This window comes from Panthera leo, chromosome A1, assembly GCF_018350215.1.
Source record: "Panthera leo isolate Ple1 chromosome A1, P.leo_Ple1_pat1.1, whole genome shotgun sequence".
Taxonomy (NCBI): Eukaryota; Metazoa; Chordata; class Mammalia; order Carnivora; family Felidae; genus Panthera; species Panthera leo.
This window is the reverse complement of record NC_056679.1, coordinates 111,593,596-111,607,831: the sequence shown is the minus strand read 5'-3', so window position 1 is coordinate 111,607,831 and position 14,236 is coordinate 111,593,596. Positions and strand designations below refer to the sequence as shown.

At 39.4% G+C, this 14,236-nt stretch overlaps 2 protein-coding genes and 1 long non-coding RNA gene across 5 annotated transcripts in view; 1 reads left to right on the top strand and 2 right to left on the bottom strand.

Moving 5' to 3' along the window:
• The window catches only part of CATSPER3 (cation channel sperm associated 3), a 36,369-nt gene extending 30,982 nt beyond the window's left edge, over positions 1-5,387 (bottom strand). The window contains exon 1 of one of the 2 annotated variants that reach the window (XM_042935610.1): positions 5,096-5,387. Coding sequence is in view for 1 of the 2 variants with exons in the window: in XM_042935602.1 (XP_042791536.1) it covers positions 174-295 (122 nt within the window). In the remaining variant the exon portion in view is untranslated. Of the gene's footprint in view, positions 1-173; positions 390-5,095 lie in introns of those variants that run through there. The other variant, XM_042935602.1, reaches the window with a different exon arrangement.
• Positions 4,977-14,236, bottom strand: part of PCBD2 (pterin-4 alpha-carbinolamine dehydratase 2) — a 52,871-nt gene continuing 43,611 nt past the window's right edge. The window contains exons 3-5 of one of the 2 annotated variants that reach the window (XM_042935628.1): positions 7,139-7,219; positions 5,774-5,916; positions 4,977-5,065 (exon numbers count right to left, since the gene is read on the bottom strand). In XM_042935628.1, the coding sequence (XP_042791562.1) occupies positions 5,821-5,916; positions 7,139-7,219 (177 nt within the window). In that variant the 3' untranslated portion in view covers positions 4,977-5,065; positions 5,774-5,820. Of the gene's footprint in view, positions 5,066-5,663; positions 5,917-7,138; positions 7,220-14,236 lie in introns of those variants that run through there. The other variant, XM_042935623.1, reaches the window with a different exon arrangement.
• On the top strand, positions 6,263-7,468 carry LOC122217922. The gene is made up of 2 exons (XR_006201758.1): positions 6,263-7,109; positions 7,193-7,468. It is a non-coding gene; the product is annotated as an uncharacterized LOC122217922 (long non-coding RNA).

Sequence of the window (14,236 nt, the reverse complement as noted above, 5' to 3'; positions counted from 1 at the left end):
GCTAAGCCTCCACCAACCTTACCAGCCACAGAAGGCAGATTCTCAAGGGCATGCACCTTGTTTTGGGCAGCGGAGGAGCGTGTACAGGAAGAGGCTAAGAGAACATTGATACCCTGCCCCCAAGCTGCCATTTGCGCATTTCTTAACAAGCAAGAGAAATAAAGAATATTTACTGAAAGCTCCCGAATCTCGAATGGAATGGCATTGAGGCATTATCCAACAGCGAGCTTGAAATGACTCTTGTGTCCTTCTGGTAATGAAACTGTTGAGGCATTTTCCCAAAAAAATTTTCCATTTTTATTCTTTGCTTTAATCATCCAACAGAAAATCTATGCTTAGAGATCTCCTTGGCATCTAGATCCCGAGAGGCCACAGAGCAGGGCCCACAAAAGGAACCCTTGCTTTATGAGGTCACTCTTGGGCATTCCAGTATAGTGGTAGTCTGCAGTTCCCTGGAGTAAAATCCTCCCCATCTGACCTATGCAGACAGCTTGTCTTCCCTGGGAGACTAAGCACCTCAGTTCAGCCAGAGGGTTATGAGTACACAGGAACTATAAAGCTCCAGGCTAAAGGTGAGAGACAGATGCTAGAGCTAAAGCAGACAAAAGCCCTTCCTTCTTCAGAAGTATCCCCATCGGATAGACAAAGTCCCTTAATGTGTTAGAAAGAGATAAGGGTCATATAAGAGGGAAAAAAAAAAGTTCTCTGAGTTCTAGAAGCCAATAGCGTAACTCTAGGGCACAAGACTGGACTGGAGACACCAGGAATGACAGAAAAGATTTTGATGGGTTTGGGGCTAGAAGGCAAGAAAACGTAGAAACAGAGAAGGTTAGCCATGCCCAGCACTAGCTAATTGGGGGGATGTAATTGTGTGCATACGATCCTCCTAAACAGAGTTTAGGGGATAAGCCTGTGGGGTAGAGATACTTTATGTGCATGAGCAATAGGGTTTTTGCTCGGTTCAATTCTTGGGATTAATATATTCACCATGCTTTCATACTCCTAACCCCTTTGGTTTCCAAGGCAAATCTAGACAGAGTGATCTGAGGAGCCCTGTGCTGCACTAAATCTTTAGTGGCTAAATTGATCAAATTTGTGCAAATCTAAGTTCTTGATCACTAAGAAAAGGAAGTAACTACCGCAATGCCTTTGCTGTCACAGGCATTCTAAAACAAGTGTATATGACTGTTCCTGGTAGGAAAATACTCTTAGAGGCAACCAATACACTGAACTGGGAAATAACATCTGATTTATTCAGTTTCTCCATTTAAAATCATCAACAGTGAAGCATGAAGAACCACTCTGATTAATGTCCCCAAGATTCATACTTCAGCTTCTTTCTCTACATTCTCTCCCTCAGGGATCAGCTCTTCCCATACCCCCTACTGCCTTCTTTGGTCATATGCCCCCTAAATTCTTCTGGGCTTGTGGCTGACATTCCCACAGTGGTCTCCTGGAGCAGCTGCTGGGAGACAGTCTGAAACAGTTCTCCACCTGAATCTGTTTCCACCTTCCCCCAATACATCAATGCGCCCACTCCCCCTGGGGCACACAGAAGGCCCTTTGCAGGTGTGTGCTGTATGAGTATACAGATGGATGGCATCAGGGATCCTCATGCTCACTCAAGTAGCTGAGCATGGTGCAAGTCCATCCCCGGGAACCCCAAAGGTATACATACCTCCATGCCTTCCCTCTTTAAGCATCAAAGCACACTTTGGGGGAGAAATAGAGAGGAGATTAAGAATGTAAAGAAATCTTTCACAATGCTTGCAGGGGTGAAGAAAGTTGGCCAGCTGGAAGCAGCAGAGAAAAATCCAGTTGTTCTTAGTATACCATATCAGCATAGCTAAGCCCATCTGAATGTGGTTTCTGAAGTCACTGATGAAGACATCTAGTCCGGGAATGGAACTCCAGCTGGTGAAGAGAATCAGAGGCGACAAACTCATCCAGGGTCCACAGAAATCATCCATATTTTCTCATGGACAGGTGGACAGGACGGGAACACTGGAACAAGAAGCCAAAGGGCCACCTCTTCTACCCTTTTGGAAGCAATCCACACTTGGCCCCACTTGGGGACACACAAGCTGAGCATGGCAGCTTGGGGACTCAAGTCTTCTGGCCAAGAGTCATTCCTTTAATCGTCCCAAGTAACTGGCACTGAAACAAAAAGTTCACATATTCTAGCCAAACCCTTTTACAGCCCTTGCTGTTTTGTAGGAAATTCACAAAACTGTAAGTTACAGAGTTCAACCAGCTTATTTTTGAACATTGGATGAGAAAGCAGATAGACTTGCCCCGTACCTCTAAGAGTCCTGCAATCCTTCAACACTCTAACGGGAGTCAGGTTTGTGTCCAAATACAATATACCTGCTGCTGCTTTCTGTCTAGAGCAAAAACACGAAGAACCATGCTTATTCTGTTGAGCCAAAGATCTCCTAACTCCTACCAACACCAGAAAGTAACCATTATTTTCACGACTTTCATTAACTTCAGTTTATGAAAGGAACTGTCAAACATGCTGGCACCTGGTTTGTTATCTATGGAAGTCATACAAGGGGTCATAGTTCGTGTCTCTAACTCTTCTGGGCTCCAGAGATCACTTAGAAAGAAAATGGAGGGAAACCAAAGTTTACCATGTCAGAGAAACCACTGCCATCACACAAAGGTTTGGAACAAAAGGGAATTTGGGGGCCTCCAACTCGGACAGTGTCTTTTTAGGCTGACATGTCAGTTACTTGAAGAATGTCTGGAGATTCATTCTGTTGGAATTTACCACAATGAGTATTTCTACAGCCTTCTCATATGAGATCTCTAATTCTCTACAGTAAAGTTTGTGAGTTCCAGCAGACGCAACAACCCTTAACAAGGACCTTATGTCAAACCCTCATGTAGCTGCTAATTAGTAGATGCATTCTCGGGTCTTCACCACTGCAATTACAAGCCATATCCTGCTCCCTCCACTGTGTTAATATGTGGTGTATGTTAACAGCCAACAAGTTGAGCCCCTCAGGCTTGCATTCAAAATAAGGGGAAAAGTTTCCATTCAGGGTACAGTGAAACAAGTTAAATGACACCAAAAGGAACAAATTCAGAAGGTGGGATCCTCTAAAGGACACCTGACCCCACTTATACAATAAGTCAATGACATGGGGCAAACGGGGAAAGAAGGGGAGCTTGCTGGCTCTAGATTGAAAGAATAAAGAGAGCAGATGTGATGGGTGGACTCACATGGATCCTAATTAGAAAATTACGTCCAAAGGCATTCTTAACCTTCCAGGAAATTTGATTTTGCCTGGGTACTGGGTGATATCAAGAAATTGTGGTTTATATTGTTCGGTATAATAGTAGCATTATGGTTTATACAAGAAAATGACCATATTTTCTAGTGATATTTATGAAGGATGTAAGGGTAAAATGACATGCTGAGACTAAGTTTCTAAGCATTTTTTCTTAATTTTTTTAATGTTTGTTTATTTTTGAGAGAGAGAGACAGAGTGTGAACAGAGAAAGGGCAGAGAGAGAGGAAGACAGAATCCGAAGCAGGCTCCAGGCTCCAAGCTGTCAGCACAGGGCCTGACGCGGGGCTCAAACTCATGAACCAAGAGATCATGACCTGAACTGAAGTCGGATGTTCAACTGACTGAGCCACCCAGGCATTCCTAGTTTTTAAGCTATTTTAAAGCTTTTTAGCAAAGAAGAGAGAAATGGAGAATTATATGAAGTAACTGATGTAAATTCTTGGTAATTGTTAAATCTGAGTACATAAGGGTTCAATGTACGATTCCCTTTATTATATGCTTAAATTTTTTCATGTTTAAAAATTCATGTGAAAAAACTGAAGCACTGAGCTAAAAATCTTTGGTAAAATGTATAAAAGTTCCTCAATCTACAATATAGGAAAGACTTTACAAAAAACATAGCTTTAGGGCACCCAGCTGAGTCGGTCGGTAGAGCACGTGACTCTTAATCTGAGGTTGTGAGTTTGAGCCCAACGTTGGGTGTAAAGATAACTTAAAAAATAAAATCTAAAAAAAACCAACAGCTTTGCCTTTTCCTCTAAAAAAAATTCTAAGAAGCAGAATCTCTCAGCAGCCACAGAACCTGGGTGGCTCTTATCTCTCTTCCTTCCCCGCACACTCCATATCCACAGGGCGAACTGACAATACCTGTCTCACCTAGGCCAAGAGACCTAGCAAAAACTGGCTTTCCAGAGCTCAGCCTCCTTGTCCTGTTCTCATGTGGTTTCTCTGACTGGGGCCAGGGTTGGGTGAGGAGGGGAAGGTTTGCTTATCATAGCATACTGATTTTTCTGGTCTCTGAAATGAGGTGGATTACAAAGATGATCCCTGTTAAATCCTACCACCATAATGCTTCAAGGGATGAACACATGTTCCTTGGACAGATATATATATTCAAATGACAGATATTTATAGGCATATATATGGATATATATGTTTTTATATATAAAAAATTATATATATTATAATATATAATTATATATTAAATTATATATGTATAATAAATTATATATATATATATATATATATATATATGTATTATATATATATAATTTTTAAGTTTATTTATTTGTTTTGGGGGGTGGGGAGAGAATCCCCAGTGCAGGGCTCAAACTCACAAACCGAGATCATGAGCTGAGCCAAAAACCAACAGTTGGATGATTAGGCGCCCCTATATATAAATTATTTTAATCTCCATTCTAATATGATTAATAGGTATATTCCTGAGTTCCTTCACAGAACACTATTATTGCAATTTTTAAATAATAGATTACTTTATATTCCATTTTACTCCTGTCAGTGACACACAAAACAAACAGAGCTTATCATTAGATAAAAGCTCAGTAACTTCTAAATCAGTGGCTACAGACCCTCAGTTCAGGAGTCACAAATGGCAAATGATTTTTAAAAATGACCTTGGTTCTTCCTTCACTCAATAAGTCAAATAATGACCTGGCAAGTTGGTCACTGTGACAGTGAGTCCTTATACTGCCCCATGTTGCCAGAAGCCATGGATAAGACACTTGTCCTCTTCTTCAACTCCCTGTCTGAAAATGATAAAACACAAGAAAGCTTACCCAATTTTCGTGACTTCTGTAACCTAATTAATTACATAGGTATAATAGCAGCTAAAATCCAAATCAACTTTGGCATCATAAGAATTACTGTATGCAGTTAAAACCCTTTACCTACAGGGTTCACTGTTTTTCTACCGTACAACTATCCTCCAACACAATGCATTGGCAAAGTCACCATAATCACTTGGATTTCTGGGTTATAAAATGTGTGAATACCCCCCATCCCAATTTCTGGTCTTCAAGAATGCTATTTCTCTGGTGCCTGGGTGGCTCAGTAGGTTAAGCATCCCACTTCATGTCACGTCATGATGTCACAGTTCATGAGTTCTAGCCCCATATGGGGCTTTGCAGTGACAGCACGGAGCCTGGAGCCTGCTTCAAATTCCATGTCTCCCTCTCTCCCTCCCCCACTTGCCCATGCATGCGCTCTCTCTCTCTCTCTTTCTCAAAAATAAAAACAAAACAAAACAGAAAGAATGCTATTTCTCTCTTTGACTATTATGAATATAATTACCTTGGTTGGTTTGCCTCATGTTTACAATTAAAAATAATGAAAAATACCTCAGGCTCAAGTTTAAATCATTTTGTAATTAAGCACTGATTGATTGTACAAGACTGTGCAAAAGGCGAGCTTAAATTTACAACTTAATTTGTTCACGTAAACTGCCTTCAACATACATGACAACTAAGATGTGTACAGGGTTTGACATGCATTTTGGAAGAAATCACACAGAAGCAGCTGCTTTTTCAATAAACTTGGCCAGTTTCACATCTCTCTTGGTCAGTCCACCATAGTCATGCGAGGTTAGGGTTATCTGCACCTAAGAGACACAAAGGTAGTTTTTAAAACCTGTAGCTTGCAATTCATGGTACTCATCTTTGGTGGTTCAGAAATCAATCTATTATTCACATTCACATTTGAGAATTAGGGAGGTTAAATGATTTACAAAATACTACATTACAAATCATCACAGCATTTCCAAAACCCAGTAAACTCCAGGGACAGAGTCTGCTTCAGGCTGGGCCCAGCAGCCGCCCAGGGATAAAAAGGTCCTCTCATATGAAGGGCAATTCAGCTGCCAGCATCTCAAATCTTGTCTCTCAAAAAAAAAAAAAAAGAGAGAGAGAGAGAGAGAGAGAGAGACTAAGGTTCCATTTTAACTCCCATTACTTTAATTACATGACTATTTTCAGGCCACTGAGAAAAACCAAGCTATCAAATGTAATATCTTAGCAACCACGTTCAGAAAAGCCCATTTTCAAATTAGGGAAGTGGGGTGGGGGTGGGGTGGAGGAACAGACTGTCACTTCTTGAAAAATAAATTAAAAAGCAAAAGCAAAATTATGGACAAAGAGAGGAAACTAGGAAAGAAAAGTTTATCGTAGTACCTGCATGTTCTGAATTACTCTAATAAATCCCAACTACATCAGGAAATTTTCTCTTTTTTCAAAGAGGACTTTTAAAGAGAAAACAGAACTGCATAGAAATCTAGATGATAAGATATTCCAAATGTCATGGCCATAAAGGCAAGGACATTTTTCAGGGGGTACCATGATTGTCCCTACTGTGCCCCCTAAAAAACTACATAAAATCTTTTTCACCTGCTCTTTGTCTTTAGAAAGCCAGTTCCCACTTAGAATACAGAATTTAATAAACAGTTATTATTTAAAGCACAGTTCTTGAGCATATTTATTTCAATAAGACAAACGAGGCCCTATCTTTCTTATTTGCTACGATTTCTTGCACAAATTTATCTGCCTGGCTGATTTTCAAGTGTAATCCAGAAGCCCAACTTGGCCCAACTCGCTCCTATTAGTTTCAATAGAAGACAAGCATGAAAATAGAGCTTTGTCATTGCTCTCTTGAGCAGATATGAAAATTTGTTACTAATTTGCAATAATACACAGGGATTCTCAGCAAAAGAATGAGAAAGAACACTTTCATAAAGCACAATGACACTTGGCTGCAGAGGATGACAAGGAAGAATGAAGTTTCCTGAACCCCATAGCTAAGGTGATCCCCAAATAAGGCAATTTAGTTACCTTGTTATACACATTGAACCATTCCGGGTGGTGATTCATCTTCTCGGCTTGCAGGGCAACTCGGGACATAAAGCCAAATGCCTGCATGAGATGGAGCTGAAACTGATTAGTGGCACTGCCCTCTACCCTGGACCTGAGACAGAGAGAGACCAGAGCAATCCAGCCAGATGAAGACAAAGCTAGGATCCTTAGGGAAGCCTGGAGAAATCAAATATGAAAGGGACTGCTTTCCAGAGAGCTGGGGAATGGTGTAGCAGGACTGTGAACTGCTGCTCAACAGTGAAAAACAATCAGGCTCAAATAAACAAACCAGGAAATTGGTCTCACCCAGTGACCTGTCTGGACTGTTTAATTGTCCTCAGGACAAGACCCTCCAAAATAGCACGGGAATAATCTCCCTTCAACCTAGTGCCCTGGATCTCACTACCTGGATCCCAATCTTATGGGTTACTTTTCCAGTATCATCACTCCTTTTGTTTGGTGACTGGGTTGCAAACTAAGGCATCGACCCCAAGACTATGGAAAAATAACTTCCAAGTGTGTCTTAAGCAAAAGCACTGGCAGAAATGAAAAACTTCCCCATCCCATTTCCCAGAGAAGACAGGAAAGGATAAAAGACTGTTTTTTGACATCTAGAGTGAAACAGGAAAGACTGTCTTGCCTGCTGTGGGTCTTCTCACTGTTGCCCAGCACGGCCATAAGGAACAGAAAGTGGACCTCCTCGGAGCACAGGGACGCAGATTTGGCCACAGGCCTAAGTGCAGACCTGCAGGGCTCTGTCTTCATACAACAGGGAAAGTGCACACCTAATTGTGCTAAGTGGAAGGCAAACCTGTTCTGAGAGGATGATAAACTTATTTCCTTTTGCTTGTTTTCCAATTTTTATGAAGGCAATCGCTAACAATACGAGGGTCTGTCTCTCATGTGTCCAGAAAGCAGAAATACTCGGTAAGACTCTAAGGTAATGGCACATTAGCTACAAATTTATAGAATTCACAGGGCAGTACCCATTGTAGCCACATAAACAAACATTCAATTTTATTACCCATATCCAGAAAATCCAATCTGATTATTAGCTGAGCCATGTTTTTCAGATCACCCAACTGACAGAAGAGTGGACTTCCAAGTTAGTGATAAATACAGAAAATGCCATTTTTTTTAAATATGAAATTTATTGTCAAATTGGTTTCCATACAACACCCAGTGCTCATCCCAACAGGTGCCCTCCTCAGTTCCATCACCCACCTTCCCCTCCTTCGCACCCCCCAATAACCCTCAGTTTGTTCTCAGTTTTTAAGAGTCTCTTATGTTTTGGCTCCCTCCCTCTCTAACCGTTTTTCTTTTTCCTTCCCCTCCCCCATGGTCTTCTGTTAAGTTTCTCAGGATCCACATAAGAGTGAAAACATATGGTATCTGTCTTTCTCTGTATGGCTTATTTCACTTAGTGTAACACTCTCCAGTTCCATCCACGTTGCTACAAAAGGCCGTATTTCATTCTTTCTCATTGCCACATAGTATTCCATTGTGTATATAAACCACAATTTCTTTATCCATTCATCAGTTGATGGACATTTAGGCTCTTTCCATAATTTGGCTATTGTTGAAAGTGCTGCTATAAACATTGGGTTACAAGTGCCCCTAGAAGATGCCATTTTTTAATCCATTCTGTGTCACTCATTATGATTCCTATCACAGAATGATTTTATTCAGGATCAAGACTCCCATTTTGATATTAAAGGCCTGAAGGTTTACCTGTCAGGAAAAGGAAGAACATGCAAGCAAAATCCACTTAACCATGTATGGAATTATTAGTGGAAAACAATATTCACTCCCCTACCTCTTCTCATTTCATAATCTGATTATCTAGGTTATGTGAGGGGAAGAACAAGTCAAAAGTGAAAGTCTGTTTTACCTATTCAAATACAGGGCACCTGCGTGGCTCAGTAAGTTAAGCACTGGACTCTTGATTTCGGCTCAGGTCACAATCTTATGTTCTATGAGATCAAGCCCCGTGTCGGGCTCCGTGCTAACAGCACGGAGCCTGCTCTGGATTCTCTCTCTCCCTCTCTCTGCCTCTCTCTCTCTCTCTGCCCCTTCCCTGCTCACACTCTCTGTCAAAATAAATAAATAAACTGAAAAAAATCTTATTCAAATACAGAATTAACCTGCATTAAATGATGTATAATGAGAATTTTTAGTCTGTTTGCCTATAACGCTGTACTCTTGTTTAGCTTTAAAAGGCTTCCAAAGTTAAGCACTCCCCCTGAGAGATAGTAATACAGTCATTAGAGGCAGGGGCTTTTGTTTTTTTGTTTTTTTGTTTTTTAAGGTTTATTTATTTTTGAGACAGAGAGAGACAGAGCATGAACAGGGGAGGGGCAGAGAGAGAGGGAGACACAGAATCGGAAGCAGGCTCCAGGCTCTGAGCCATCAGCCCAGAGCCCGACGCAGGGCTCGAACCCACGGACCGTGAGATCGTGACCTGAGCTGAAGTCGGACGCTTAACCGACTGAGCCACCCAGGCGCCCCATGGGGCAGGGGCTTTTGAACCAGAAAGTGCTGAATTTAAATTCCAACTCTACAACCTGTCACGTGAGCCTCGGTTCTCTGGTCAGTAAACTGGGGATCATAATAAAAAGCAGTATGTAGTCACCCTAATAAAAATGAGATGGGTGACATACAAGCACTCAGCACAGCTCCTGGCCCCAAGTAAGAGATCAGCAATGGCACACACTGCTACCATGCACTGCTCTGGCCAAACTGCATATGATAAACCCTATAGAATGCAACGATAAGTGAGAATCACAGTCTTGTAAATCGAATATTCCAGTTGGTGTCTCCCAGAAGAATGGCATTTTCCTTTTCCCACATGTCATAAATCCTAGACAAATAGAGAATATACTATGGAGTAATACCCTGATGTACACTGACTGAGGAAAACAGCTTAATGATAAGAAATTAGGTGGGTAAAGTCAGTTACCCAAGCTCTTAAACCCTGTGGCCACAATTTCTTTCAACTATGTTACCCTAAAGGTCCAAAGTGACATTTAGCATCCCTTACTATTTCCAAAGAACCAAGTGGATCAAGGGGATGATTTGAACATAGTCAGAAGCGCTCCTCAAATTTTTAATTACCAGCATGCTCTCAGCATGGTAGCAAAATCTACTCTATAACAGATAGGACTTAAAGAGAAAACTCATACACTAAGAGGTGCACTGACCAAAGAAAAACCTACCATACCTACATAGGGCGTAAAAGGGGTGGAAAATAAAGGGCACTTCCAAAGATCCTCCAAATCTGTGTATTCCTCTGCTTTACATATTTCAACTGTCACCTAATATTTGCATTTAATTAAATATCACAAAGCCCAATAAACCATTTACACAGGATCTACTACTAATTCTTCCCTAGGGAGAGAACGCTTGCTTCTGCTCTGGGAGCAAGGAGACAATTTCATAATCCTTCTTCCATATAACAGAACCAAATAATCCCCCAAATATTTTTAAATCCACAAATTAAAAACATGCATAACAATACTCATTCAAATTAAAGTAAAAAGGATTTCTGCAAGGAAGTGAAATGAGTGGAGAGGAAAAAAGCAAAACCTCAAAAGGGAATTCTGATTATGTGGCATTAATAAAGAAGGAACAGGAATAAACAGCAAAACTGGCAGATGGTGAAAAGCATCTGTCCCTTCTTTCTAAGATTTCTTTTTACAGCCCTAGCTATTTGTTACCAGAATGCCAGTTGGAACCTAAAAGCCTTGAGCTAGCTAAAAGTACAGGCTTTCTAAAACCATTCCACCAAAGAAAACTGCCAGGAGCCCAAGGCAGAATAGACACCACTAACGATCCAGTGAGAAGCTTAGAGGATAGGTCTGAGAAGATGGACAAAATGAACTAGAAATTGATAAGAGTTTATAAGAATTAAAAATAAGTACAGAAGACAAAGTAGATCTAACATAAAGGTAACTTTTTTGAGTAAGACAACAAACACAGAAAGAAATTAGAGATATAACTCAAAAATTTTCCCAGAAATAAAAGATTTAAATCTATTGATTGTAAGAATTCAACCATTTCTACACATCCCAGTGAAGTTAGTGAATTTGATGACTTAAAAATCCTTTTGGCATCTAGTCAAAAGGATCAATTCATTTATACAAAGAAAAATAACCTGGCCAACTTCAAACTTCCACGTGCCAACATTTAACACAGAAATCAGAGGAGCAATGCCTATAAAGACTTAAGGAAACCAAAGTGCAAAGAATTTTATACCCAACTAAACTGTTGTTCAAATGTAATGCATCCTCTTCATCCTTTCTATGGAAATTTTTATTAAAGGATGAAATATAAGTAACTACAGATGGATGGAAAAACGGTACCAAAGGTACAGACAGTAAGCAACAAACTGACTCAGCTCTAGGAATATATTTAAAACAACTGCAGGGACTGTAGTCATGAAATGCAATGCAATGTTATTAGCTATTAGAAGAGATGGAAGAAAAGGGGAAGAAATGGAAAAGGTAAATGAAAGTTTAAAAAGTCTGAAAGTTGAAAGATCCAAAGTATATTTAAAGCACTCAAACTAAAAATAAAATGAAACAAAACTGCATAGTGAAGGGAAAGTAGAAGAAAGTAGAAATTCAATTTTGATATTGCTCAGTGGGAATATCACTATCTAAAGAAATGCTGTCTGAAGGGCTGCCTGGGTGACTCAGTCAGTTGAGCGTCCAACTTTGGCTCAGGTCATGATCTCACAGCTCATGAGTTTGAGCCCTGCATTGGACTCCCTGCTGTCAGCGTGGAACCCAGTTCAGATCTTCTGTCCCCCCTCTGCCCTTCTCCCGCTGGTTCTCTCTCTCTCAAAATAAATAAACTTAAAAAATAAAATAATAAAATAAAATAAATGCAATCTAAAGAAATAGAGGATTAAGTATGCTGTGTAAAATTATAGGTGTAATAGCGTCCACAAGAAAAACAAAAATAATAATAAAAGCATTCACAATTAGGTCAAAGAAAACACAAACCCATCATGATTTAAATGAAGGGAGAAAAAATTATATCGGCTCTGTCATGGTTAACAAGACCAAACATCTTTCCAATCAATAAACATAAAGAGCCATAATCCAACGGAAAAGAAGAGAACATTGGGGCACCTAGCTGGCTCAGGTGGTGGAGCATGCAACTCCTGATCTCAGGGTCATGAATTCGAGCTCCACATTGGGTGCAGAGATTACTGCATAATAAATAAAAACTTAAAAAAGAAAAATAAATAAAACTTAAAAAGAAAAAAGGGTTTGAATGAGTGCCCAACTCTTGATTTCGGTTCAGGTCATGATCTCACAGTCGTGGGAAAGAAGCCCTCATTGGGCTCTGGGTTGGGCATGGAGACTGCTTAAGAATCTCTCTCTGCCCCTATCCCCTATCAAAAAAAAAATGAAGAAGAAGAAGAGAAAACTACATGAATCACAAAGCAAACCTCAAATGCTGGAAATAAAGACACAGGCAAACGTAAAAAAAAAAATTTTTAATGTATAAAGTGTATCTTCAATGAGGACTGAATAATTATGAATAGCTATACTACAAATAACATAGCAACAAAATCAATGAGGTAGAGGGGTGCCTGGGTGGCTCAGTCAGTTAAGTGGTCAACTTCAGCTCAGGTCATGATCTCACAGCTCAAAGGCTCAAGAGTTCAAGCCCCGTGTCAGGCTCTGTGCTGACAGCTCAGGGCCTGGAGCCTGCTTTGGATTCTGTGCCTCCCTCTCTCTCTGCCCCAACCCACTCGCATTCTGTCTCTCTCTCAAAAATAAATACACATTTAAAAAAATTTTAAAATAAAATAAAATATTTACTGAACGCTCACAGAAATTGAACATATATTGGCCCACAAAGAAAATCTCAATAAATTCCAAAAAGTAGAAACAGTGCTGACGACATCCTCTGATTAAATTTAAAAAAAAAGTAGCAAAAAGTACTACCTGGAAATTTTTTTAAGTCCTCCTTTTAAATTCTTGATTAAAAGAAGAAATCACAACTGAAACTGAATAGAAATTAATAATGTAGGCACTACATACAGGATATGTGTAAAGCAATGATCAGAATAAACATCTTTACATGCTTAAGAAAATGAAAGAGTAAAAACAAATAAATTAAATTCATAAACAAATAAATAAAAATTAATGAAGGCAGGAGAACAAGAATGACTATAAAGAGAACAGCAGATGTAAATGAACATGAAAGAAAAATGGCAGAACTAATAAATCCAAAAGCTGTAAAAATTATGTAACAGAAAATAAGATACTTCGGGGTACCTGGGTGGCTCAGTCAGTTAAGCATCCAACTTCAGCTCAGGTCATGATCTCATGGTTTGTGAGTTCAAGCCCCACATCAACCTCACTGCTATCAGCGCAGAGCCTGCTTTGGATCTTCTGTGTCTCTCTCTCTCTCTGTCCCTACCCCACCCCTGCTCACTTTCAAAATAAATAAACATTTAAAATTTTTTTCAAAACATACAGAAAAGTAATTTTAAACAGATACAAATATTTATACAAAGAAATTTCGAAACATAGGTAAAATAGTTCCTTCATAAAAATTATCAAAACTGATCCCAGAAGACAAAAACATACAAATGAGAGTGACACCAAAAAGTAACAGTTCCCAGGCATTTCAAAGAAAAATTCTACAAAACCTTGAAAGCAGAGTTAACCCTAATACTAACTAAACTGTTCCAGAGCACAGAAAAAGTGGAACATATCCAAATTATTTTTATAAACTACCATAACACTGTCTCCAAATTCCCACAAAGATAGCATATAATAATAAAACTATAGATTGATCTCACATTAAGTAAAATCTTAATAAACAAAACCTAGCAAAACACCATGAACAAATGGGATTTATTCTAAGGAATGCTCAATATAAGAAATATAATGATATATTTCACCATATTAACCAAGAGAAAAATCATGACTTCTACAAATTCTGAAAAGATATTTGATAAATTCAGTATTTCTTATGTATTAAAACTCTTAATGAAATAAGACTATATGGCCTCTCTTTTTGTTGTTATCAATTGTGTTCTCTTTATAGCAAGTA